This window comes from Stigmatopora nigra, chromosome 5, assembly GCF_051989575.1.
Source record: "Stigmatopora nigra isolate UIUO_SnigA chromosome 5, RoL_Snig_1.1, whole genome shotgun sequence".
In the NCBI taxonomy this organism is placed as follows: Eukaryota; Metazoa; Chordata; class Actinopteri; order Syngnathiformes; family Syngnathidae; genus Stigmatopora; species Stigmatopora nigra.
The window spans coordinates 5040092-5063086 of record NC_135512.1 but is presented as its reverse complement, the minus strand read 5'-3'; the positions used below and the strand labels follow the sequence as shown (position 1 = coordinate 5063086).

At 39.9% G+C, this 22995-nt stretch overlaps 1 protein-coding gene across 1 annotated transcript; it reads left to right on the top strand.

Annotated features, from left to right (window-relative positions):
• Positions 1-1077: 1077 nt before the first annotated feature.
• dot1l (DOT1-like histone H3K79 methyltransferase) lies at positions 1078-22196 on the top strand. Its single transcript, XM_077717890.1, has 29 exons — positions 1078-1512; positions 6366-6409; positions 6508-6582; positions 7071-7134; positions 7230-7458; positions 7531-7625; positions 7778-7840; positions 7923-7978; positions 8072-8151; positions 8366-8434; positions 8529-8635; positions 8945-8986; positions 9077-9172; positions 9528-9744; positions 9826-9939; positions 10021-10112; positions 10191-10292; positions 11006-11143; positions 11438-11563; positions 11732-12168; positions 12240-12339; positions 12401-12550; positions 12629-12671; positions 13152-13786; positions 13844-14049; positions 14745-14818; positions 15077-15736; positions 16545-17175; positions 17839-22196. Exons 1-28 carry the CDS (start codon positions 1432-1434, stop codon positions 17099-17101), a joined length of 4752 nt encoding a protein of 1583 aa, XP_077574016.1. The 5' UTR covers positions 1078-1431; the 3' UTR covers positions 17102-17175; positions 17839-22196.
• The last annotated feature ends 799 nt before the right edge of the window (positions 22197-22995 follow it).

The following is a 22995-nucleotide window of genomic DNA, read 5'->3' as shown; positions in this document are numbered from 1 at the left end:
CCCCTGGCACAACAAATACACCTCTTCATGGTGCATCGGTTCCACGTGTATAAGAGCAAAAAAAGCTGCATTTTTTTTCTTCACAAAGTCCAGACTTGTCTTTCCAAAATCCCTGTAATTTATCACATGACCAAGTGAGGATCCCTTGGCCTTGCACCAAAGCCTACAAGACACTCAAAAGTAATCTGACACTTGGCTGAAGGAATGAATCCAGAATTCCACGTGGCCACTGTTGCTCCACTTGGCCTAGGCCTCGTGTTGTGCTGCTACTGGCCTGCATCCCAAAGCTGGCCTCATGCAGTGCCGTTTGCGGGTGGGAGGAGGGATGCGGTCAGTGGGTTCGCTTGGGCACGCCGCCATGGATGTGTCCTGCACTTACAGAGGCAATACAGTATAATACTACTGACATGTTTATACTCCTAAGGAAGCTTTCCTCCACCTTCTCTGGGTTCCATTAGGCACACATTGGTTAGCTTTAACTAGCTGTCTCAACTACAAAGTGCCCAATTTGAAGATATCTATGGGTTCTAATTAGATTATACAAATTTATTCATCCCGTATTTGGAAAGTTTCATTGTCACAGTAGCAAGAGGGTCATTTTGTAATTTGTCAAGTTGTGACTGGTTTGAGAAACATGAAATAGAGATAGATGATATTTTAGAAACAAGGATGCATGACTATATATAATATTTACATATTTATTTATGTAATATTTAGATATTTATATATAATATTTACATATATATTATCTTCACCAACATAGTTTACTGGGTGTATTTTTTTTGCAATACTGTCATGCAACAAAAGAATTACGTCCTGGGTTAAAATTCTTGCAAAATATGTCACTTGCTTTTATTATGAATGATGCTTGTGGTTAAGAATCCAATCCAGCTGTGCTTTGTGACGTGTCAACACACACACGTGATCACGTCAATCTTGTCGCCAAGGAACGTTCTGACACGAAAATTCGTAAATTTATTTGATTTTTTTTTTCATTGTGATTTGGAATCAGTGAAAATTAGAGAAGTTTTTATAAAGCTTGTTAAGGTAAAAAAAAAAAATAATAATAATAATGAAAAGAAAACCCGCCAGTTCACCACCTTAAAACTCCTCCTTTTCGATGACGTGATGCTCTCCTCTCTGTGGCCTCCTGCCATAGTTTTTCAATGCCGGGCAAGATGGCGGCCACACAGACGCGGTGTTATTGCCAGTGGTCGTAGGGATAGTATTTTTATTGACAACCCGGACCGATCCAAGCGTCATCTTGAGATCGTTCCACGTCTGACGTCTTTTGGGGATTGCTTTCTTCACCCCCAGCCCTCAAAAGACATTTCCATGCACATCAACATGTTCACGTTGTAGCTCGCGGAGAGGAGTCTACTAGCTAGCCTCGCTCGCTAGCCGCAAGCCCAAGACGCCGTCAAGGGGAGAATGGGAGAAAAGCTGGAGCTCAGGCTCAAATCGCCGGTTGGAGCAGAAGCCGCTGGCTACCCTTGGCCATTGCCAGTTTATGTGAGTGTGTTTCTTGACCGATCTCTCTAATTTCGATGGTGCATGTGTGTAGTGTATTTGGCTTTGTTAGCTAGCCCCCGGTACGAGCCACTTCCGAGCTCGGGCACGCTCGTGCGGTGAGGGCACCCCCGGTGTGACAACTAGCAGCCAGGCACACCATGTGTCACCTTACCTCACCTCGCAATGTTGCCACGTCGATTACTACTATGATTCTTGATCGGGGATCCGATGTGTTATTAGTATACAATTTTTAATAAGATGTGTGTTTTCTTAATGCATGTGGATTTTGCACGGAAAAATATAACATTCAATTCATATCTAGGTTCACTGTCTATGTTCTGATTCAGGAACCATTAATAAAAAAAGAAATAGTAACTGATTCTAAACGGTTGTAATTGTTTCAATGCAAAGTGATAATTCAATCCCAAGTACTTTGTTACTGCTAAAGTATATATATTTATATATAAATGGAGAATGCAGGTGTTTAAGCAATGTTTTTGCAATATGACATTGTATGTTTATTATTGCAAGATATATCTTTCACAATGAAAAGAGGGCACTGTATTTTATTTGCATTACCTTTTAAAAATATATTTTCCATTTTTTACTCTTCGCTTTGAAAGCAATCAACGCCCAATTCATTTTGGCTGGGAGGATTGGCAGCGATCTTTGGCTGCTAGTCAAAATGGACTGGGTGTCGATCGTCATCTGTTAAATCTTAAATTGGGCTATGTTTCTGAAACTTATCTTCTGGTCCTACAAGTGCAACAATTTTATGTCAGATTGTGAGTAGGAGTGGATTTTAAACATTGCCATTGTGCCTCTAAAAATTAAGTTTTTTTCTGTGTATTGTATTACACTGAAGTAAACGACTGCATTGGAGCAGTATATGCACGCATATACTGTACGTTTTGATTTTCCCATCTTAAACTGAACATCTGTTTGCACTTAACACTCGCCTTATAGCGCATAGCCTCAGTGGAAAGGCTGTTTTTGTCCTTAAGGCTGGATTTACACATTGGGTTCAAGCATCCAATTCCCATTTGATGCTTGGATATGACACACATACAAATATAGGTTTACTCTAAGTCTTATCCTGTTTAGGTATTTAGCAATCCACAGATTATCCCGACAGGACGTAGTAGTAGACAAGACACAGTACTTTAGACTGGACAGCATATAATTTACAGGGAATGTATAGGGACAAAAATAATTTTGATTTATTTTATGGTCAATTACATTATTTTTAATGCTGAATTTGGCCCGATTTCCGATACATTCTGATTGGGGACATCTAATTGTTAACCATAGTTGTAGAAACTGTTATCCTGCATTAAATATATGAATTGTATTCTTTAATATGTTGCATTTTTACATATTGTCATTGAAGCCCATAATACTACTTTATTTCGGGACATGCAATACTGACAAGGACTAGTCAACATTACAGTCTGAGCGGAAGCGGTTTTGTTTTGGTCTTCATGAGACGTCTGAACTGAACCATGTTTCTATTCTTTAGTGATTGTGGTCAGACAGTAAGAAGAGAGTAAAATAGAAACGAGAAATTCTCAGACTACGCAAGGGGGTGGGGTTCTTCTCTGTATGTTTCCTGTCAGCCTACGCTGTTATAGTACAGCAATGTAGTCGTCACTCACTATCAGCCACTCCAGGCTACCCATGGGTGTAAACGTGACCCTCCCTACTCCTTACTCCACTTATATCTCCTGCCACAACCGCCTGCACTGCCTCGCCCTCTTCCTTTTGTCACAATCCACAAGCCTACATACACCAGAACAAGCATGCCAGGAATTTGTGATACGGTAGTTCGTTTGTCCTGTCATTGAAGCATTACAAACTAGTTGGTGCGTTTATGAAACACACCCCCAACTGTTATCAAAGGGGCGAGACTTCCTTTCCCCTCCCATGTCCATATGGTCAAGAGTACAGGATGGAAGTAGCACTTCAATTCCAAAAGTCATCCCTTATAGCTGACTCGGTGCAATTGATTCTACTTTATAGCAGATAATTACATCACACACACCCTTTTTGCATGAGTGCAGTGTTGAAAGCATTTTTTTTTACACTCACAAGAAGACTATTGTGTTGTATTACAGTACTCGTGATCGTCAAGTACTTTGAATGCCTGCACTAGTCAAAATGACAAAATTCATATTTTTTTTTTAGACTGTAGTTATCTGAAATATCTGATTTTGCAGATGCCTATTTAGCCTGCTATTCATTTTACTATTGTTGTAAATGCAATTTATGTACTAGTGCGATTTATGTATAATTTTTTTGTCTTGATGTCTATTTTTTGCAGTCACTTTCACGAATCTGTGTAGAAATAAGTTGGCATTTTGACAGGAAGACTAGTGCTATTAGGATGAGAGAAAAGGTGGATATTGTCCAAAGTTCACGTTTATTTCACAGATAAAATGAGAGTAAAATAGCACTCTTTACTCCACAAAATTTAATTCCCAACACAAGGACATATTTAAATATTGGCTGATTCGAGACAGCCTTCTTCAAGGACAGACAATACAGAAATTTCAATCACATCGTCAAAATTGTTTGCAGGATTTAAATCATAGTCATTTTCCTAAATCTGATAATCAACAGTCAAACAAGGACAAAACAGCAGAAACATTTAAGGCAATAGATGTCAAAAACCAATATGGTTTCTTCTTAAAACAGCAGCTCCTGACAACAATCAACTGATTACACCAGATTGATGAAAATGTATCCTCCTCCATGCCCTTGAGGACCGGTTTGGACACCCGTGATTTAGGTCAAACACACAAAGACCGCACAAAAGGACATTTCAGGACAGGATAGACATTATCAGTTGATGGCAGATAAGACATTACTTTATGGTAGCCAGAAAATGAAATCAGACTGTAAATATGTATAGTAATAAATACTATTGGCAGGCTGACACACACCCTTTGATTTGTACATGTGTGTTCACAATGTACAGTGCATGAGAGAGTGTCTGCCTTTCCCCAGTTTATTTTTAGCCACAGCTTTCTGCCCGTGTTGCCGTGTTCATTTCTGTGCGGTCATGTGACTTCCTTCACCCATGTGGCATACCGCAAATTCTATATGGATTTTCCATCCCTGCCAAGTATAGTGCTGTAGTATTAGGGGCTTATTTGCAAGATATAGAGGTTGTATATTTAATAGCATAAGAAGAATAGCCTTTTTCTGCGTATATTTGAATTTGCGCGGGTAGCTTGTGAAGTGTTGGCGGGTTTGCAGAATCTGAGTGGCAAGACACAGCCTGCGAGCTGTTTGCCCAAGCCACAGAACAGCTGACAAAAACAGGTTTTTCTCTTCTTTGCCATCGCCTGACCGTCTTTTACACTCCTTCGCCACGCCTTCCTTTGACTTTCTTTTCTTCTTCTATGCCGCTAACTCACTTAGTTTCCTTTCTGCGTTTCCTCCACCAGAGGAACTTCCTTGGACGCGTTGCGAGTCGGGAAAGTGGGTCAGTGGGTCATTTCAGGCTAAATTCTTGTGCTGCTTGCACTTTAGTGCAACTTGAGCGCCATTATGGATCTGGCAAACTGCAGTCATGATGCTCATCAAGCCCCTCGGGGGATAGTTTTGTTTAAGGTGATGACGCTTTGTCAAAGTCCAACTCCCACACACTTTCTCATGCAGAATGTTTTAAATGAGTGGGTGAGCTGGTTAAAGTTTTGTGGAAAACTTATAAATTGAACTTTAGGAGAAATTGGTAAGCATTTTGAAATCTGGATTTGATCTGTCACCACCACAGCCAAACTGTACAAATATAGTGTATAAAGGATTTGTTGTCTTTTATTCCATGAAGTAAAACTGTGTTTAATTGTGGGTAAGATATAATGGTCATGTATGAAAAATATATTCAACTTTACTATGGATGCAGTGGCATTATTTCACCTTCAAGGCAGCCTATTAGATTAGATTAGATTTGATAACTTTATTCACAGTAGCAGGAGGATGAGAATACAGACAACAGACACAGGAAAAGACATTTTTGACATCAATAAATAGGTAATAAATAAGTTAATAAATACACAAATAAATACATATATAAATAAATATCAAATAATATAAAATAATAATAAAAAACAATATAAAATAATATAAAATAATAATAAAAAAAACAATATAAAATAATAATTAAAAAACAATATAAAATAATAATAAAAAAAAACAATATAAAATAATATAATAAAATAATTATAGGCGTGCATTTTTAAATAGAATTTCATGGGTTGAGCCTTCCCTTGAATTAAAAGCTATTTTGAAAACCAGCCTTCTGTGGAAGCATGTGGAAGTCGATATCACACTTCCGCTAAATGTTTGAAATATCACTTTTGCTTTGTCTCAAAACTCTTATGTAAAAAGTGATTTAAAAAGAAAAATGGTAACTGGCATGCTTCGCATTACTGTCAATTTTGGGCAATGAAGCCTTCATTCCTCAATAGTTGACCCCCTCAATATAATTCTGGTAAAACCTAAATATGATTTGACTTATCCACTGTGATTTTAATTGTAACCATGTTAAAAGTAGGCAGTGTGACAAATCCCACAGGTCTTTTGACAGCACTTCAATGCATATGTTATGACTGAGAAAAAGCAAACATGCCCTTTGTAATCATCAAGTAACTTCCTTCATATTGGCTCATGCTGCTTATGTGTAATTACCCGAGGGCAGATACTCGTCTCAGTCAGTGTACGCATGTGTAATCCAATTCAAGCGTATTTCTCAAGTGGTTACACTTCATAGTGTAATTTTTTTCTTCCCGGTAGCTGGTGTTTCGATTTGTAGTGACGTTATAACAATTGTCACTTCTTACTCCTTCCAGGATAAACATCATGATGCTGCCCATGAAATCATCGAGACCATTCGGTAAGTGTCGCCTCTGCACTCTTACTCATCGTTTATTTTATTTTTTTATGACTGTGTGACTGTCAGGTGCGTAATTGTTTGTGTCGTGTGGTTCACAGGTGGGTGTGCGAGGAGATTCCAGACCTCAAGCTGGCAATGGAAAATTATGTGCTTATCGACTACGACACCAAAAGGTGAGCAGAAAGACGCATAGGCGTGATGAAGTGAGTTTTAGTGAACATCATTGTAAGGTTTTATGGTTCATTCCAGAATTGGAGGACATTTTGGCTTCAAAGTTCTTGAAAAAAAATATGCATTGACTATTTTTTTTCTAGAAAGTTAAACAAGGCTAACTCATTCATTTAAAAAGGACCGAAATCTACTCTAGCCAGTATTTTTGGAAAACTTTTCAAATCAAACCTGTACTTCTGCCATGAATAAAAAGGTTACGGGTTTTTTTTGCGCAGTTTGTTGGACACATTCCACAAATTGTCATTTTATAGGCAGGTTGGACATGAAAAAATACTTTTATCGCAGATATGCAATACTTAAAAAAAATTTCTAACATTATTTTCCCTTTTGTATTTTTTTAAATCCCTTTTTAAGGACATAGGATATCATCATTTGAACTCAAATATTTAGTCCATAACTTGTCATTTTTTTATGCTTTTAATTGCAACAGTTTTGAGAGTATGCAGAGACTGTGTGACAAATACAACAGGGCCATTGACAGCATTCACCAACTGGTGAGTACTGAATGAAGTTAATATAAATCAATACAAATTGATCCAAGACCTAATGCCAATATAACAATACACTGAATCTGACTGTCTTGCTTCAGTGGAAAGGGACCACCCAGCCCATGAAGCTGAACAAGCGGCCTTCCAACGGGTTGCTACGTCACATCCTCCAGCAAGTGTACAACCACTCGGTGACCGACCCGGAGAAGCTGAACAACTATGAGCCCTTCTCGCCCGAGGTATACGGCGAGACCTCCTTCGACCTGGTGGCCCAGATCATTGACGAGATGGAAGTGATGGAAGATGATACTTTTGTGGATCTTGGCAGCGGTAGGCTAGATGGATAGCGTAATACTTCAATTTATTTGTACTATGTACTCAGTCAAATGTTTTTCTGTGTAGGCGTGGGGCAGGTCGTGCTGCAAGTTGCAGCAGCGACTAACTGTAAACACTACTATGGCGTGGAGAAGGCAGACATTCCAGCAACCTATGCAGAGGTAAAAAATAAAAATAAAAATTTGACTTAACATGACAACTTCATTAAAACAAGTGACAAAAAAGATCTGAAATAGCCAGTAAAAATGGAAAAATGTGTCCATTTCTGATTCTCTTTCTACTTTATGGATTAATATCTCTTTATTTCTTGCAGTCCATGGACAAAGAGTTTAAAAAGTGGATGAAATGGTATGGGAAAAAACATGGAGAGTACACGGTAAGTAATGCACATATTTTTGAATGACATCTTTTTTTGGGGCTGTAAAAGTAGTCAATTTTTTTTCTTCGTTGCTTTCTAGTTGGAAAGAGGAGATTTTCTCTCTGAAGAATGGAAAGACAGGATCGCTAACACAAGGTTGTCATTGACAACAGTTAGAAATACAGCAGTCACTAAGTTTTCTGACATTTTTTTAACTGAGGTTTCATTCTGTGTCTTTCTACCTTGCAGTATTATTTTTGTGAATAATTTCGCATTTGGACCAGAAGTAGATCACCAGCTGAAGGAACGTTTTGCTAACATGAAGGAAGGTTAGTATGGTTATTTTTTTTTCTAGATTATAACATATATAAATATATATATAATATATAAATAAAAAATTATAACACTTGGATATTTAGAGTATTGTTGTTTAAATCACTAAAACACAGTGAAGTCACCTTTATCAGTACATAACCAAATTACTGTGCTTAACTTCTGATTCTAGAATTTGAATTCATCACATTTCATCATTGTATGTTTCAGGTGGAAAAATTGTATCCTCCAAACCATTTGCACCGTCGAACTTTCGAATAAATAGCAGAAACTTGAGTGGTAAGTGCCATGTTTTTTTTTCCTTTTTTTTTCTTCCCCTCCCAACTACCCAGTGAGTTGTATAGCCTTGACATTTGTCTTTGTCTCCCTGCAGATATAGGCACAATAATGCGTGTGGTGGAGCTCTCACCATTGAGGGGCTCCGTGTCCTGGACTGGAAAGCCAGTTTCTTATTATCTGCACACCATAGACCGCACCATAGTAAGTAAAACTGTGTTTCTTTAAAACCTCAAATGGCTTTAATGTCCTTTATTGTCTTACTTGTCAGATAATTCCATGATATGGATTTAAGAAAATATAAAAACTGAATTGGAAAATTGTTGGTATACTGCATTGACCAGATCAATTAGATGGATCCAGTGACATTTATTTTATAAAGCACGTTTAAAAATATCTGTTAATTCTCACAAAACATAACTTTGCAATGAAACATCACTGTGTGGTTTTCTACATATCTTTGTGTCAATAAGGCCTCGGTTTTCTTTTAAAATGACCATATCTGTGTTCCAGCTTGAAAACTACTTTGCTAGTCTCAAAAATCCTAAACTCAGGGTAAGTCCGGAACTCATCCTATGCGTGATTAAATGTGCAGCTGCAATGACTGGAATTTTACTATCCTGCTTTTATAATATCTCAATTCAGGAAGAGCAAGAGGCAGCTCGGCGACGTCAGCAGAAAGATACAAAGGACAGCAAAAGCAATAGCACCACACCCACTAAACCTAAGGAACAAATCAAGGTAAAGTATAAGTCGAGTCCGGAAATGGGAAAACTACGGCCCGCGGGCTTTTTTAAATTACATTTTAATATTTGTTAAAACATTCCTTTTTACTTTACTTTATACTTTAATGATGAGAGATGAGTATGTTAATACTTTAGTCCTTTTTTTCTGTTTGTTTTATATGTACTGTTAACGGATGCACTTTTTTATATGTATCGTATCTTGTGCTGACCCGGCCCATCTATCAAATTTTTAAAGTCAATATGGCCCCCAGCCACAAAAGTTTGCCCACCCCTGCTCTAGTCCAAATGTCCCGGTTGTTAAGGATCTGGGATGTATTTTATCTAACGATGACATAATTTGCGGATGATAGCAGGACTCCTGTGGGGAGGAAGAGCGTCCCCCATTAGTGACCGTGGTCAAGCCCTCTGCCAAGCCCCGTCAAGCTAAACTCTTGGCCAAGGGTCGCAAACTGAACAACAAAAAGAGGGGTCGACCCAAGAAGGCGCCGCAAACTGTCGACAAAAAGAAGAACCAGAGTGCTTTGGATTTGCTGCATGCCAAGACTCTTTCTGCAGCGCCACCTCAGGGTTAGTGGAATAAACACAACAAATATCTCATCTTAATACTGAAAGGAAATGTATTACATATGACTTTTGTGCAACTAACAGATGCATACCTGCAACCGCGGAGTCCCTTTTACCAACTACCTCCTAAAGTTCAGCACTATCCAGCCAATCAACTGCTGCTGAGCCCCACCCCTCCCGGTTTGCAGCAAATGCTAGGTCAGCCAATGAAAAGTGGAAATCCAGACGAGGATTATCTGTAACTTCTTTCCTTCACCGTTGACTCTCATTTTTTCACAGATAACCTCAAAGTTCAATACCTCCAGTTTATGGCCTACATGAAGACGCCTCAGTATCATTCAAATATACAGCAGCTTTTAGAGCAGGAGAAGGTAATGAATGAGAATATATTATTTTTGCAGTTACTAGATCTATCATGAGATTTTTTGTGGCTTTTTTTTTGTCTTCAGCAAAAACACCGAGATTTGACCATGCAGGCAGAACAGCTTCATGCTACTTGTCAGTCTCACAAAGACAAAATCAAAGGTCTCTTCCAGACAAAACTGGATGAGGTGAGTGATGTTAACTTTTTATGCTGATTTGGTTTGATGTGCTTTCATTCTTATCCCTCAAAGTCTAATGCAATCTGATTTATGACATACAATTATTTAGGCTGATACATTTTTAATGGGAACAAGTAAAATTTAAAACTTTTGTTCCTCATACCAAAATGTCACCATCAACCAAACATTTGAACTCTAAGGGAAAAGACAATACTTATATTATTCTAACCCGATCAGAAAATATCTTGTTTAATACGTTGAAAACAAATCAACATAATAGTACAAAAAATATGCTGGAAACAATGCAAAATGCACATTTGCTCGAGCATCCATCTTTCACATGAAGGTCATTTATACCCGCTGTTGTTTGTCCTTTTTAAATTTTTCCGCCGTTTACAACTCGTGGGTTGTTGATGGTGATACAGTTCCAAATCATTTAAACTGGGAGGACTGGCAATCAATGATTAGTTAGATCTCAGCTTCTTTGAGGATGTTAGACATAGCGATTATTTCCCTGCCAGCCTTTCCCAGTTGAAATGAATGGGCCATTTAGTGCCATTAAATGGCAACAAATGCAGGGTTATTTGAGGATTGTGTCGTATCTTTTCACCAATTACATGAGACAAAGCCACATAATGCATGCATCACAGTGTTGTCATCAAGGACGCACTTGTCTGCCGCATTGAAAAGTGATATTGTGCTTCCTTGTGTGTGTGGGCTAGCTGGGAGTGAAAGCTCTCACTGTAGAGGACCTGCTGCAGGCCAAGAAGGAGATATCGGCCCACAACCATCAGCTGAAAGAGCAGACCAAACAGCTTGAAAGAGACATGGCTTTACTAAGAGATCAAAGTGTGCTGCTGGTGAGTTGCCAGTTTATCATTTGCATTTATATTGCATGTCCTAATGTCATTCATAGTTGATTCCTACGCTATAGTAGAAAGTTGTGTTAAAAACTATAGAGGGAAAATGCCATCTGATAATGTAAAGGTTACGAAAATTGTGCTGGAGCATATCATTTTTTAAAATTATTATTATTGTTTTTTAATCTTGGACTACTAGCACTGGTTTATAAGGCAATTTAGTCGATCCAGAAAAAAATGGAAGTCCCCTTTTTTTTTTTAATGATGAAAATTTTAATGCCGTTTGCATTTCAGCTAAAGTCTCGATGTGAAGAGCTGAAGTTAGATTGGGGCAATTTGTGTCTGGAGAGTCTCCTCAAAGAGAAGATGGCACTGCGTAAACAGATCTCAGAGAAGGAGAGGCACTGCTTGGAGTTGCAGGTAAGGTATTAAGTACTCATATTTACCAAAAATTGCCACTTTGAACTGCCATTGACTATCATAGATGGCAATAGGTGGCAAATTTGTTTTAGTGGTGTTAACGTGAAGATTATTGTGGTGAATTTGGGGTCTGTTGAGTAATATAACGGCTCTCTCTGCTGTTTCTAGATAAGCATTGTGGAGCTGGAGAAAAGTCAACGACAGCAAGAGCTTCTTCAGCTCAAGTCCTACAGCCCACATGAGGGATCTCCTTACAGAAAGAACCCAGAATTCCGTTCCTCGGCCGACGTGGACACCCCCAGGTTCAGCCTGGCCTCGGTCCCATCCCTCAACGGCATTAGTCCGGACTGCTCCCTTAACGGCACCGGCTCGCCCTCTTTCGATCGCGGGAACGCCAAGACGGAGCTTCTTTCTCGCTATATGCCAATTTCTCCCGAGCACGACATGGCGGCGTCTATGCCGGAGGCTCGGCAGAGGCAGCACGTCTCCCACGCTCTTCCCGACTACACACGTTTCTCCCCGGCCAAAATTGCCTTGCGCAGACATCTCAACCAGGAACCCACGTCCGCTAGCCACTTAAGAGGCCCCACGCTTCCCACTCACAGGTGTGTAGATGCTGAAATCTCCCAAAAAGTATGGTGATTTGTTTCAAATTATCAACTTATTTACATTTCAGAGGGGAAATGGGTGGCCTTAACTCCGCTGGTGGAATCAAGCAGAGCAGCCCATCTCCTAATGCTTTAGATGGACAGAATACGCAGAAGAACAATGAGAGGGTAATTGATTATTCCCTTGTTTGTATTCTTCTGCTTTTTAAACCGACCGTTTTATTTCCAGGCTGGAAAGGAAAAAAGTCCATCTGTTCAGGCAGATAGCAGTATCACAAGCCTTCCAATAAGTATTCCACTGAGCACTGTTCACCCTAGCAAACTTCCAGTCAGCATTCCACTGGCCAGCGTGGTGCTACCCAGTCGGGTTGAGAGGCTGGTCAGTATTTCCGGTGCTGTGAAAAATGTCTTGCACTTCATTTGGTGTCATAATATGCTCTTTTTTGTCTCATTTCAGAGAAGTACTCCCAGCCCGGTGTCTCAGGCCAATCAAATCAATGGTAGGACAAATTTGTTGCCTTCTAATACATAATCACTGTACAGTACCTCGAGATATGAGCTTAATACGTTTCGGGACTGAGCTCCTATGTCGATATTTTTGTAACTCGAACGAAGTTTTCCAATTGAAATGAACTAAAAACAAAGTAATTCGTTCCAACCCTCTGAAAAAACACCAAAAATAATATTTAAAAAATGATGCACACAAATGTCCTCGCAATAGGATAGCGCACGACCATTTGCCAACGAGAATTAATATATACTCCTCGTATTAGCGAGTGTTCCGTGATTCGCGCTGAGTGACAGAAAAAAAAACACTGAAAAAACGCAATGCTCCGCCCAGTACTCGTAGATATCTGTTATACACGAAAGAGATGCGGCAAAAAGACAAGTTACTCCAGAAAATAATGAACTGACCTCTTGCCCTGTATAGAACAAGAAGACTTGTTATGCTTTAATACCTTTTTTCTTTTTCACCATAGGTTATTCATCTAGCTCAGGGCTCATGAATGGAGGTCCCCACTCCGAGGAACTAAATGGTGCTTCTTCATCGCCTTTCCACACAAACACGCCTCTGGCGGGACCCATGAGCAGAGGCGGCGGTCCCATCCACAGCCCCCCGCTCGGCACCGGAGGGGTTCTTCATTATGCAGACGGACCTCCGAGGATTCTTCCAGACGATAGCCAAGAACGTCAGGAGGCCGAATCGGACGCCGAGCCCCAGGACAATGAACTGCGGAGGAGAATTTTCTTCTCCTCTTCGTCCTCCTCGTCTTCTTCCTCATCGTCAGGCAGCGGAGGCGGTTTGACCGGAGGATCGCGCCTCCACCAGCATCATCACCACCACCACGCCGGTGGCTCAAACAAGCAAGGATACCACAGTAACCACGGAAACCACAACCACCAGCCACCCGGCGGCACGCAGCACGCTCACCTATCATCATCGTCGTCGATCCCCGCGCACGCCATCGCTACTCAAGAAGGCCGCAAGCGAGGGAGGCGGAAGCGAGGCTCGACGGGGGTCTTGGCAGCCAGCGGCTCCCCAAAGAGGAGGTCCTTCCCCGGAATCAATGTTAACAACCACACCTCCGGATCGCCTCTGAATATCACATCCATGGTGAGAATCCTATTTGACCCTGGAATTAAGAGGTGAGCTAATATCTGTCATTAACAGGTAAGCAACATCAACCAGCCACTGGAGATCGCCGCCATTTCCTCGCCCGAGCAATCGAGCCACAGCCCCGGGGCGCCGACCCCGGAGCAGCCTCCGGTACTGAAGAGGGAGCGCCCCATGGAGGTCAACGGCACTGGTCGATATTCCTCTGCTCCCAGCACGGATGATGAAGACTCGGGATACCCGGCTGACAGCACCAGCTCACGGTAATTTAGTTCCAACTGGTTGAGTCAGTGAATTATTTTATATATTTATATATTTTTTCTCATGAATGGATTTAAAGAACTGGATTAAAAGCCCTGAATATTCAGTTTTTATAGATCGAAAACAATGTTTATTTTAGCTTCTTTTTTTTTAAATATATTTTTTGATTTTACTAAATGTTTTTTGAACTAAAAACTGAAAAATTGATAAAAAAATACAATTATTGATTTAAAAAGGGGGAAATCAGGACATTTAATATACATCTAAGCTCTACATTTTAATTTGATCCTAAAACAAAAAGTCGGCACTCATTTATTAACTTTTCCGGGCCACACAAAATGATGCGGCGGGCCAGATTTGGCCCCCGGGCCGCCACATGCGTTCTACATGGTCCAACCAAACTGCTCCTCTCGGGCTGCTGTGGGTGCAGGTTTTTGATCCAACTGATTCTGCACAGACAGTCTAACAAATCAGATTTCTGCCAAAACCTGATTGCACTTGTAGGACACCAGATTGTTGAAAACATGTCCTCTTGATGGGCTAGAATGAAAACCCACTCCCACACTCCTTTGTGTAATAGTTTTCCCACCCGTGGTCCAATCCCTCAATTAAAGCAAGTTTTCCTTTTAATATAACCGAGCTAAATTGAGACCATCACCACTTAAATGTAATTTTTTTCCGCTTCTTTTCTTTGTAGAGTTGAACGAAAGATTGCTACAATATCCTTCGACAGCAGAGATGGATCTGGTAGAGTTTGCGATAGTGAAAGAGGTATATTTTTAAATTTATTTCAAAATATAAACCATTTGTGGTAATATAATATTTAATATCATACCCATGACTTTTTCTTTTTCCAAAATCGACTCAAAAATCTGCATTGTTCGTACTCGGTGGACCACAGAAAGTTTTGTTTTTTTTCCCCCCATGGCACCAAAGGCACAACATTTTAAACAGTAAAATTTAAATTGAATGATCTTTTACCACCATTTTTCAAATCTTCTCATCTCATTTCATTATTTTTTGTTCTAGGCAGAAAGTCCAGCAGCAGCAGTGGTAACAGCACAGGCAGTGAGGCCTCCTCGTCATCATCATTGTCCTCCACAAGCAAATGGAAGTCCACCTTTTCCCCTATTTCTGACCCAAAGCAACCTAACTCGGAACTGAGACAAGGGGGCTCTTCATTCGGAATGGGAAACTCGGACATCGATTACAAACACCATCAGCAGCCTAGGAAAGGGAGCGAGGCGGAGCTATCTAGTTACCCCAATCCCAACCCTTTCCTTAGCCAGGAATCTGGCAACCGTGGTGGTCATGTATCAGGATGTCAAACGGGCAGTGGTTCAGACCCCCGCCAAGTTTTACAGAAACAGAAAGCCCCTCGGGACTGGGAGTTAAAGCCAAGCAGTAGCCATTCCAGTCAGAACCTCTTCATAGCCGCCGCAGCCGCCAGTGGCGGAGCGGGTATACTGAGCGGAAAAGTCGGCGTCAGCCCCGTCACAGTACCAACGGGATCCTCGGTGGGTCAGTACCTGGGCTCTCAGTTCCCACTGGGAGGGACTTCGGTCTTACAGACGTTGTTCGGAGCCCAGACAGGAAGCTCCGGCACGAGCAATGGCGCTCGGATGGTCAACGGACACTCTGGCCTGGGCGGATTCTCTAGTGCTGGGCTTGCAGGGGGGGCAGCAGGAGGTGAGTTGATAAATGTTGAGGATTTTTTGTTTTTTTGTTTCTATCGGTATTGTCGAGCTGTCTGAGTGAGGGTTAGGTTTTAGAGCAGGCTCGACAACAATGAGGTAAGTTGCTTGCTGTGCTGCCTGGCTTTGATTGGCGGCTGCTTGGCTGTGGTTGCAAACACCCTCAGAAAATGGGATTATGAGTAAAAGAGATTTTTTTTCTTCCATTTTCTCTGGGTGTTATGTTTGTCAGAGTCATTTCACTTGCATGGAAATTTGAAAATTGGTGTGCTTTCAAAGGAGACGTACAACAAAAATCTCCATGGTTCAGGTTTTCTATTCAAATGTATCAGACGTGCTTCGTTCAAATAGACAGGACCGTTTACGGCCAGTCATATATTAATAATTGCACCTATTTACATAGTAATGGTGTGCTGTTTAGTTTTTTTAGTTTGGAGGCACCTTGTGAAATCCATGTTTTAAAGGTATAGATCCCAAAAGCTTTCATTACGTTAAATTGACCCCTATGCAAACAAATATAAATACTAGACACTTTCAAATGTAATAATACAATACTTTAATCATGTCATGTTTCCTAAATTTTCCCCTTGAAAGCGATTTTTTTTTGTTCTAAAATCGCACAGTGATTTGACTCTGTTTAGCTTTTTTTGTGCACTTGTATCAAAACCCGCTTGGCGCTCTCTGGCTCAGCTCCGGCTTCTCTCTGCCCCCCCTCCCCGCCCCGCTCTCTTGTCTCTGCTTCCCTTGCTGTCTTGACCCACCCCCTTCCCTACTCCCCTCCGTTTCTGCTATTTGATTCGCAGGTACCTTTCACCACGCGGCTCCCTCCGTGTCCTCCCATCAGTTTGGGGCCTCGCCGCCCACATCCGGAGGCCTGGGTTCTCTGCTGGGTCTCTCCCAAGCCGCCTCCACGCGCCTGGCTTCCGCGCCCTCGCCCGTGCCCCCCTCCTTGTCACAGGCCCAGCACAGCCGCACACAGTCGGTGCTGCACAGCCCCTCCCCTCCCACGCTCTCTCTCCCTCCCCCGGCCCCCTTGCACGCCGCCGCCGCCCCAACCGCCTCCTCGGCTTCGGCCGACACCCCCGTCGTCCCGCCCCTCTCGTCCCGCCTCTCCCATCCCCAGAGGGTCCATTCCTCCCACGTCCTGAGTGTCTCCTCCCCCGCCGGTCTCCCTCCCCGCTCTTCCTCCCCTTTGTCCGTCTCCTCCACCTCTCGGCCGTACGCGGTGCACTACTCCCCCCGCTTGGCTCCGCCTCCTGCCTGCGGCTCAGGTGGTGGAGGGAGCATGCGAAGAACTCAGGGCATGCATGGCACCTACACCGCCGCCACCGCACCGATGCCTGGCTCCCGACCAAAATAGGATTTTGGGTTGGGGGAGGGTGGATAAGAGAGAGAGAGAGGCTCGTAGGAAGTTCAGTGTTCGTATTGAACAAGGTAAGAGTCTTTAGTTTTTTGGAATGAAAGTCAGTTTGGGCATTTGAAAGAATCTTTTGGTCTTTGTACCCCATATTCGTTTCTTCTCATTTCAGAAAAGTAGAATGGAAAACAAGCCTCTTTGGGAGGAGTCATTTTCAAAATCATAAAAAGCCCATTTATTCCTATATTTACATACATAAGGATAGAACAGTGTTTCCCAACCTTTTCTGAGCTGTGGCACACTTTGCATTGAACAAATCTCAAAGGACAATTGAAATTTTTATAGTCACCTATATTACTAATTGTCATTCTCATTAAAATATTATCAGCAGGAATCACATAAAGATCCAAAATTATTCCAATCACAGTACAAATAGACCAACTTCTTCCCAAACATGCCGCCAAGATACATATTTTATATCCCAAAACTGTCATGGCACATCTCTGAACAAAAACCTTGACTTATGATTCCACTAATTTGACCGTTTCATTCAAGTTTAAAGAGTTACAAATTACCATTGAGGTGCACCCCTGTTGAAGACAGAATTTGATTTTTCTGATGTTACTAGTATTCATTAAGTTTCAGTACTTATATAGAAAGTTGCAGTGCTAAAGAGGCATTTTTACTGGTGTGTTTGATGTTGTCAAGTCTTCTGATTGTAATTTTTTTTTGTCTTTTAGGTAACTGCTGAAAACTACCTCAACATAAAAAAACAAAACTATGCAAATGTCCAGGTGTGGATCCATCCAAGGCACTCTGCTCCTCACTCACTGGTGCTTTAATACATCTATACTACCGGACCGCCTCCAAGACCGGCTTCTGTATTGATATAAACACACAAACACAAGCAAGCACGCACGCATACACACACACACATGCATTGTTGTGATGGCCATGAGCAGAATTCAAAGGAACCGCTTGTGTTTGGATGTCATTTACATTTACTTACTTATTTGATATATGAATTTGCCACTCCGGGAATTAATGCAACAAGCACACGACTTTCTTCTCTCAGAGAATTTTTCTTCAATCTGTTCATTGATTTCTGCTCAAATGGTAATCACAATAGTGTTTTTTTTTTTTCATTTTTCTTACATCTGAACTATGAACTAAGATGAGGAAATTCATTTTTTTTGATTAAGTTAACACTGGATAACAACATACAGTTGTTTGTAGCAGAATGGTTTGGTACTAGTAGGACTCATTTTCTGACTCAAAACTTTAAAAAAAAAACTTAAAAGTTAAAAAAAAACTTTTTTTTTTACTGCTTTCAGAGTTTTCTCGCTAACTGGATCCAAGCAATTCCATTTTTCCCTTTACTCCTCAATAATCTCAGACTTTACATCCACCAATAGAGGTTCCTGACATATGTCATAAAACACGTTTACTTCCAAATCTGTCGTTTTTTTCGCTTCGTTTTAAAACCGTTAAACTGAACGTGATTTAATATTCTGCTATGAACTGGTGCTCTTTTCATTCTCTTTTTGTCACTGTTGTTAAGTCAAGCTAAAATCCAGGTCGGTAATAACAATCATAATAATAATAACGGCAGGAAACAACAAAAAACTGATGCTGCATGTGTCCGTTTTTTATTATTATTGTTATTAACGTTTTTCCAAGTGGCACTACTTTGAAACCTTATCAAAGCAGGACAATTTTTTAACTTCTTAAGCTAAGCTTTGTATATTTATTTGAACTTTTGAGCGCCTCAAGTGAATGCCAGGGTTTGACGACTCTAAAATACATAAAAAAAAAACACACACACACACACACACTGGGAAAATTGTTGACCTTTTTGCCACAGCAAACTACTGGACTACTTCTCACATTTTTTTTTGTGTTGTTTGTGTTTGTACTGTGAATATAATTCATTCTCCTGACTGTACAGTTGTGAGATTTATATATTTATGTCCCGCCCCCTTTTTGCCTTTTTCTTTTCTTTTTTTTTGATTCAAAAACGTGTTGTACAATGCAATATAGTATTTGACGCTCTGTCAGAAAACAATGGTGCTAAATTTGGACCGTGCCTGACTTTATTTATTCTCCTAGTGGACAAATATAAAAAAAAAAAGTGACACGACAAGCTAAAAACAGGGATTTTTTTAATTATTTTTTGTTTTTTTGGTAAATTCACCCTGTTTTTTTTGGCCTTTTTGATTTCTTCTAGTTAATATTGTATTGGGGTGTACAACACTTTCAAAAAACAGACTTACAGTGAAAGGCAACACTGTTTTTGTACAAAGCACCAATGCAAAGCTATATTTAATATGTAATTGTATATGTCTAAATATATATGAGGAAAAAAAACAATTTATTGGTGCTGCATTGTGACTCCCCCGCTTTTCAGTCTTTAGCCACCACATGACCTTATCAAACAAAACTACGACATGCTAATGTGCGTGGTGGAGTCTTTTTTTAGTTGTTGTTGTTGATGTTGTTATTTTACAACTCTGCAGGAAAAACAAACAAACAAATGGTGCTTTTTGTTTTAAACAAATTTAATGTCACAGGCAGGCACCCTTTCCGTGGATTTTGTAGGTATATATTTGCAAGAGCCGCACTGATGTAAAAAAAAACACTTCTTTGGGAGTGTTTGGGACTCTTGTTTAAATAGAATTTAATCATGACTGTAGCGGTGGGGAACATTTGATGGCCCATAGTAACATTTTATGAACAAAGATATATTCAGTGAAACTGATGTGAAATAAACATTTAAAAAATATATATCTATTTATATACTCTAAAGACCCTCCCCCTAAAAAAATGGAAAATGTATGAGGCTTTTGGTTGAAGTTTTAAGATGACATTATTCATTAATAGTTGGTTGAATGTATTAGTTTTGCAAGCTTATCAAGTTATTTGACGACATTTTAAAGGACTGTTTTCTTTTTTTGAACAAAACAAAAGTTGTGCCTGAATATAAACCAGCCAAAACTTTTTTGGGGAAAGTGTGGTGTTTTAAAAGATCTTTTTTTCAATGGTTATGATTATGTAAACTACCTATATTTAGATCTTTTAATTGTCTCTTCTAATAGTCATTGGCTGTTTATCATTGGGCACACAGTTTCCTAAAATTCAAAATTGGGCATGTAGTTTCTTATATTTCAAAATTGAGCCCAAAAAAGGAACTAAAATAACTTTTCTTTTCAAAATGGTGCAAAATTGCTGTTTTCTGTTTCATTGAATTGTTCAATAATGGAGCTGGAAATAGAAAAATTCACAACAGGTGTTCCAATCAAGCATTATTTTCCACCTATGCTTTTGTTGCAACTATTTTAATCTTGCCACCTGGTCACATCCTTTTTTGAAGCATTAATATTCGGAATCATGATGTCATTACGTCAAAATATGATCGGCAAAAGCACTGTTTTAATCCCAATTGTGACTGAGAAATGGAAGTTCACCATTTGTAGTAAAATTGAAAATAACAACATTTTTTGGGTTCAACTTGATATTTCACCCAAAAGCCCACTAGATTATTTACGTGTATGAAATCCCTAATCCGATGTTCCCCACCCTGCAGTAATCTTGTTTGTAGCCAGCACTGCAAAATCTTTTTTATGCTTTTTAAAACAAATCATTGACGTTTTTTTCGTCATATCTCTGGTTCAACTTTGTCTTACGGATTCCTCCTTCCTGTCCTGTTCGTAGAACTGCTAGTCAGACAAAAACTGCTCGGTGCTCTCCTTCACGTAAAACCAGGAAGTTTTTTAGCGAATCGTTCAAAGAAAAAAACATGCCACTCTCAGCATGGGGCAGCTTTTTTGGAGGATGTGCGAGTGAGAACTGGATTTTTATTTCAGCTTCAGGGGTGGATATGGTGAGGTTAGTTTGTTTTTTTTTTGTATCGAATTCAATATTGTGGCTTTGGTGGTATCATAGTACACGTAGGACTGTGAATTTCTATTCAAGTTGATTGACAGTGGATAGACATTGAGTTGTACCTTTTAGGGTTGAAAATGGCAGGATGAAGTTCCACTTTGGTAGAAAGCCAACTTGCCATTGATGGCTGTAAAGCAGGGTTGTCGGAATTGTTACAAAAAGAGCTGCAGTACTGCAGGTTTTTATTCCAACTGATCCAGTAAACACATTTTCACCAATCTTGTCTTACAAGCAATGTTCCCTATAATTTTTCGTTGGTCTGGGCCGAAAGACAACCTCCCTGAGCGCACTAAGTACCATTGTGAGTGACATCATCATTGCTCGTTATGGGCACACTAGTATCACACCTGCCATAAGCAGGTGCATGTCAATGTTCCCTCTAATTTTTCATGTAAAACATGCTATGAAACACAAAAACAAGAGTGGATAGAGCTACTGCCACTGGCTGCCGCGTAAACGGCACCATCATTGGGAAAGGGGTAAAAAAAAAAGTGGATTTTATTTACTGCACGACATATGATTGCTGCTGCGCAGAGAAGACGAGATTAGTGCCCAATTGTGTACTTACACAGCTTAGAGGGAACATTGCTTACAATTGTCCTGACTTAAGTTAAGTCAGGTACTGCTTTGGTCACTTGGTTTATTATACCGGGGGTCTGTGTGTTCTGTATGAGTTGGAAAAATCAACCTGCATTCCTTTCGGCCTTTAAGGACTAGTTTGGGCACCCCTGCTGTAAATTCTCAAGCCTACCGAAGGTCTTAACTCAGGGGCTTTTTATTTTTTACGTTTTCCTCCACATGCACAGTGGCAACAATGACATCCCTCTCTATTTATAGACAATCTTTCTTGAGGGAAACCAAAAAAAAGGGCCATTTGGGCTTAGTTGTCACTCGCACATCCATCCTGCCAAGTCAATGTACGGCGACAACTTTTTTCCAGCATGTCGGGCTCCAACGCCGTTACGTGTTGACCGTTTTGAGGGGGCGCACTAAATGGCAAAACTCGGCTGCTCGTTGAGTCGTGTTGGTTACTACAGTGTGGTGTTGGTGCTCTCTAGCCTAGGATGTAATCATGACAAATGGAATATTTGTGTTCGCCCCCCCTCCTCCTTTGCAATTTATAAATAGTAATAAAATGTTTCATATGATATTTGAATTTTGCTGCCACTCTATTTTTTTGTTGTTGTTGCTAGTGCAAGAATTCTGTTGGTTTGACTTGTTGCCTAAGCCTGAATATTTAAAGTGTAAGGTAAGAGGATTTTTGTTTTGTTTTATGTGTACACAGTGGAATTTTAGGAACAAAGAGTAGTATTTTAATTAATTGGCTGCCATTTACGACGTTGGACATGCAGTTTTTTAAACAGTAGCTGATAATGAATCCATAGAATTGAAAATTAATTGTCCTTTCATTGTTAAGAGTCATTTATTGAAATCCTCGGCTCTTAAGTTTATTTCCATTATTTGTATTTATATTTTTAAAATTTAATCAAAAAATAGATTGATTCAATTCAATTATGAACTGTTATTTTGGCTTGAATTTTAAAAATAATTTAAAATAAAAACATGTCCACTTTTATAATGTTTTACATTTATTTAAATTTAAAAAGGGGTCCAAGTTTTGTCCTAATGCATTAACATTTTAAACATGAAAATATGTTCTCTTTTTTTTTTTTAAACAGGAATAAAGAGGTAAGTAATTTATCTAGTCTTTGAAACCTGAGATCCTTGTGATGAATCCAAATGAGATATTTTTAAACATTTTTTATCTTGGTTAAAAATACATTTAGTATATAATTTCATTATCAACAGTTTTTTTTTACCTCCAATGCACAGCTAAAATATAAAAAAATATCACAGTAATGAATGTAGATAATTGGTCAACTCATCTCAAACATTGTATATAATTAATTGACAAGTGATATAATAGTTTGTTGTCGTATCCATCTTTGCAGGCT

What these genes read in the sequence shown, in the direction of transcription:
- dot1l (XM_077717890.1), top strand. Translation starts at nt 1,432, where the DNA reads ATGGGAGAAAAGCTGGAGCTCAGGCTCAAATCGCCGGTTGGAGCAGAA. An exon ending in CTTGGCCATTGCCAGTTTAT is followed by an intron (nt 1,513 to 6,365) that starts GTGAGTGTGTTT and finishes TACTCCTTCCAG; the next exon opens with GATAAACATCATGATGCTGC. An exon ending in ACACCATAGACCGCACCATA is followed by an intron (nt 8,636 to 8,944) that starts GTAAGTAAAACT and finishes TCTGTGTTCCAG; the next exon opens with CTTGAAAACTACTTTGCTAG.